Here is a 5,181-nt window from a genome sequence, read left to right as displayed (position 1 = left end):
GGGGATGCCCTCTCCCGAGCCTGTGGGGCAGCGATAGCGCCTTCGCCCCTCCAGGGCGCTGCGTGAGTGAGGGGAGGACACCGCCCGCTCTCCCTCTCCTTCCCTCCGCCGCCCCGCCCCGGGCACGCAGGTGTGGGACGAGGGTGGGCTGTCCGCTTTACTATGGCGGGGCCCGGAGCGCCCTGCAGAGGAAGAGGTAAGGAGTTGGGGAGGGGGAAAGGCGGCCGTCGTGGGGCTTGAGGAGCCCCCCCGGCGACAGTCCCGGGGTGAGAGCAGGGCTGGGGTCCCGGACGTGGGGAGTGGTCCCGCCCGTGTCCTCCCCGGAGCGCCCTGCAGAGGAAGAGGTAAGGAGTTGGGGAGGGGGAAAGGCGGCCGTCGTGGGGCTTGAGGAGCCCCCCCGGCGACAGTCCCGGGGTGAGAGCAGGGCTGGGGTCCCGGACGTGGGGAGTGGTCCCGCCCGTGTCCTCCCGCTCCAGCGCGCTGGATTTTTTTTTTTTTTAATTTTCTATTGCAAATAGGTTACCGGGAAGGGTGTTGGGCTCTCTCGGGGGGGCATTGGGGCAGCCCGAACTCGTTGGTGCCGTGTGTTGTATGGTGCTTCTTGCTCGGCGCAGCTTGTCTCAGCGAGGTACCTGAAATGGTGCTTAAATCCTTACACCCACCCCCCTTCTCTCTCACTCAGAAGCTCCGTGTAAGGGATATTTTCCCTTGAGAGCACTATACCATATTTACAGTTCACTTCGGTGGCAGGGAAAAGCTCATTCGCTTTCCAGTTTCTCTTCCCTGCGAGGCTGCCTCTCCCCTCACAGGGGGCACGGTACCGGTGGCGGGAGGGGTTCACTCGCCTCAGGGACCCTCATCTACGCCCAACTTCAAACGAGTGTTCGAGACACGAGAGTGTCTCAATGCTTCCTCTTCAGACTCGGTGCTTGCCGAGATAGGAGTGGAGCAGCAAATAAGAGGTGAGTGAGAATTCTCCTCGCTCCACGACTCTTGAGGGGAGCATCTGGTAAAACTGAGAAGGGACAGCTTCAGAAAGAGGTGCTGAGGTGGCCTTTCATGATGTGGTTGTTCAAGCCATGGATGCTGTGGGCACACGCTGTTATGGTTTGGATGTTTTGAGTTCAGAAAGCATCTGGCTGAATTAATGGGAGAAATCTGGAGAGATGCTCTCTTTGGATCACAGAACCCCTTGAGTCTATGTTGAATATCCTGGGAAAGCACAGCTGTATCCTGCCTTCTTCATATGCCCTTTCTAGGTGTCTGCACCCAAGCCCTGCTCCTGTTATTTCTTCCATTCGGGGTGGGCTTATGTTTAAGAAACCGGAAAACAGTCCTGGAGGTACTCGGTGTGAGGGACCTGGGATGCCACCCGTGACTGTCGCACTCATGCTTTTACGAGGCAGTTCACTCACAGAACAGAAACATTACCAATATTAATTCTACATGGAGAGAAAAGCTGACTCAAAAGCTGCTCCTTGTTAGCTACATTTTCATAGTTCCTAAGATAAACCTAAACCAGCATTTATCTTTGAGTCACAGGTTTTGTTCGCTCTTCTCACTGCTTTTCAATTACTTGTTGGTTCAGCTCTGAACTCAACCGATAAAGAACAGCTTAGGACAAAATGCGGCTGCTCCCTATGCCCATCATGTTCATGCAGTGTCTTCACACAGTTGCAAGTAATTGTTTTCAATGTGCTTAAATATTTCCTTTAGAAATAAGAGGATCTGTTATAAACGCTGTATTCAACTTCTGTTGGGGAAGGGAAAATTTACAAGCAATGAAAAGTATGATTTTAACTTACAAGAGAATTAAAAATAAAGGAACTACGGTGTGTGAGATGCATTAATTTTCTATAACAATGTTTAAACTACTTCTATTTAAGGAGCAAAATAAAATCTCTTAGCTATTATGCTTTCTTAGTTTACCTTGAATCACAATTAACTTTGGTGGGGGGGTGGGGAATGTACATATAAGTACAAAATTGTCAAGTTACTCCTAGACCAAAAAAAAGATTATAATTTCATTTGACCTTCCTTTCTCTTACCTCCCTCCCCATCCTTTCACTTTTCTTCTAAAGCTTGTAGAAACAATTTGATGTTGGCATTCAACTACACCACAGGGGGCTCAATACAAAGTTGTCATTGTAAATACTTTGCCTTTTGTTCCTTATTTGACCACTGCCTATGCATTCAGATCTCTAGTGAATTGAAAAGAGTACTTTAAGCTTACTGACAGACTTACACAGGTGAAAAAGCTTTCACTGGATTTCAAAGCAATGAAGCAATTCCTGTTGCTCGAGGAAGAAATGCAGCAGGGAAATTCAGCCTTGAGAGAAAAAACGTGTTAGTTGCTCACAGCTGATGCCTTGCCGTTGGTCACGTTGCTCCGCACAAGTGTGATGTTGTCCTTCTCATTACAGTTTTTGGTGTCATTTATTAGCATTATCATAAAAACCCAACCAAGGCTGGGGGACTTGCTCCTCTAGATCCTGTAATGGACAGCTGCTCTGTGTATTTCGTTCCCCTCTACTCTGCCCTGGTGGGACCACATCTGGAATACTGTGTTCAGTTCTAGGCCCCTCAGTTCAAGAAGGACAGGGAACTGCTGGAGAGAGTCCAGTGCAGAGCCACAAAGATGATGGAGGGAGTGGAGCATCTCCCTTATGAGGAGCAGCTGAGGGAGCTGGGTCTCTTTAGCTTGGAGCAGAGGAGACTGAGGGGAGACCTCATTCATGTTTATAAATTTGTAAAGGGCGAGTGTCAGGAGGAAGGAGCCAGGGTCTTCTCAGTGATGTCAAATGACAGGACAAGGGACAGTGGGAACAAGGTGGAGCATAGGAGGCTCAATCTGAACATGAGGAAAAACTTCTTCACTGTGAGGGTGCCAGAGCACTGGCCCAGACTGCCCAGAAAGGTTGTGGAGTCTCCTTCTCTGGAGACATTCAAAACCCGCCTGGACGTGTTCCTGTGTGACCTGGTCTGGGTGATCCTGCTCTGGCAGGGGGATTGGACTGGATGAGCTTTCAAGGTCCCTTCCAACTCCTAACATTCTGTGATTCTGTATCTTTTCTACTTTTAGCTGTAAGCCGAGGAAGTAAGAGAGAAGGAGGAGTTTCAGCTTTACTGGCATAGAGACTTACCATCATTTTTACCACTGCCTCATAGGATGCTGAGGTAGAAAATGTAGTGATAACCGTGTAACTTCAATACAGAAAGTTAAAATAGATTATGGGCTGCTGCTTTTCAAAGGAGATACCAGAATGTAGAGTCTGAGTGATTAGTTCTTAGTGAATAGAAACTCAGGGGCACTCAATGAAATTACCAGGCAATGGGTCTACAATGAACACACTGGCATTTTCTTTCATGAAACGTGTCATTCAGGTGCAGAACTGCTATGGTATATTATGGCTTAATGTATAAAATAATTGGGCAAAGTAAAAGGAGAACAGGTATTGAACAGTGATCAGGATGTAACTTCCATTTCAGGAAGTTCATGAACTACTGATAGCGGTTTTGAGGCTGACTGAACAGGACATGTCTGTATGCTATATCCATCTGGCATTTTTTATTCTGAAAATAAGATTCATAAACAAAATTTAGTGAAACTACTGCTGTGATCAAAGTATTAGCTTTGCTTCAAAGTCAACTAGGAGTGCAGTTCAGAAAGCAGTTGAGCAGCATCCTCGGGGTGTGTGGAATCACAGTGAGACTTTTTAAAAAAACATGAATGTTATGATTATACATTTTCTAACTATGAAGCTGATTTAAAGATAGGAGTACTGCCTACAGTCTGTAAATTTAGATCTTCTTTAATTTTTTCCTGTACCACAACTCTAATTCCTAAGAATATAACATTCTTTGTGTTACGAAAATATTTTAGAATCATGTATATTATATAGAGGCTACTTTATCTGTGTTATCATGACCTAAACTACTGAAAGGACAAAGGACAATGGTTTTAAACTGGAAGGGGGGCATAAGGAAGAAATTTTTATGATGAGGGTGGTGAGACACTGGCACAGGTTGCCCAGGGAAGCTGTGGATGCCCCCTCCCTGGCAGTGTTCAAGGCCAGGTTGGATGGGGCTTTGGGCAGCCTGGGCTGGTGGGAGGTGTCCCTGCCCATGGCAGGGGTTGGACTGGATGAGCTTTAAGGTCCCTTCCAACCCAACCCATTCTGCGATTCTGTGACAGCTACTAGAGAAAATAAGTGGGGAAGCAGCATTATGGATCTAAAAGTTTTCCTCTGCTTGTGTTGGAGGTAGAATGGGATATGGGATTTACTTAGCAGTGGCTTATGTCTCTTGATTTCAGCTGGAAGTCATCTTGCCAATGCTTGGAGATCAGAAGGGAAGATATCAAAGGAAAATAAACTTTTAAAGTAACTGAATTTCTGGGAGGATGGAGGTGAGGGTAGGAGAAGGGAATTATTACAAAAATAAAAGAGTGTGATAAAGTTTAAAAGTACACAATGACTTTGAGCAAAGCTCAAGAGGACTGTGTTGTCAGTCAAGCAAACGAGAGTCTATAGACTCCACAAGGGTAGTAAAGCTCACATTTAACAGGATTTATGTATGAAAAAGGGAGAGTTACTTTGTATAGCAAACACAAAATACTTGCATCTGTTGTGTTTAAAGCATTTTATCAAATTAAATAGTACAGTGTTCTGATTAAGTCTGTCTCGTTACTGTTTGCCACTCTCTTTTTTTCCTGCAAAGAATATTTCCAAGACAGAGCACAAGTAGGGACTGCTGTGGCAATACCATTTTGCAGCTCATGCCTTGACACTGTCAACTTTACTTGGGCATAAAACCGGGATGCCACCCCATTTTCCTGTGTGGAAACACATTTAAGAGTCCTGATACTCGTGCTTGCTTGTTCAAACCCACTTAGATAAAACAGTTCAAAGGAAAATGATTAGATGATGAAAGACTCTGTCTAGAAGTCTAAGTCTACCAAAACTCTGTTACATAGTAAAGATGAAGGTACTCACTACACTTTAAAGTGTTCAGAAATTAGGTATCCTATCAGAATGTTATAATTGTGGGGGATCTTATTACCATATCTCTGTTTTTATCCTGATCAGATGTAAGAATAAAGGGCTTGTGTATTCAATTTAGAAAGAAGGCAGAGCCACAATTAATATTGCTGCTCCGTCTCATGTTTTCTGGTTCCTGCTG

At 45.5% G+C, this 5,181-nt stretch overlaps 1 protein-coding gene across 1 annotated transcript in view; it reads left to right on the top strand.

Moving 5' to 3' along the window:
* Positions 1–130: 130 nt before the first annotated feature.
* Positions 131–5,181, top strand: part of MFSD2B (major facilitator superfamily domain containing 2B) — a gene marked incomplete at its 5' end in the record, with an annotated part of 35,508 nt that continues 30,457 nt past the window's right edge. Inside the window, 1 exon segment of the mRNA XM_010182471.1 lies at positions 131–196. Coding sequence (XP_010180773.1) covers positions 131–196 — 66 coding nt within the window.

This window comes from Mesitornis unicolor, unplaced genomic scaffold (genome assembly GCF_000695765.1).
Source record: "Mesitornis unicolor isolate BGI_N332 unplaced genomic scaffold, ASM69576v1 scaffold21254, whole genome shotgun sequence".
NCBI classification, from domain to species: domain Eukaryota; kingdom Metazoa; phylum Chordata; class Aves; order Mesitornithiformes; family Mesitornithidae; genus Mesitornis; species Mesitornis unicolor.
The sequence above is the reverse complement of the archived record's forward strand: the minus strand, read 5'-3'. Positions and strand labels throughout refer to the sequence as shown.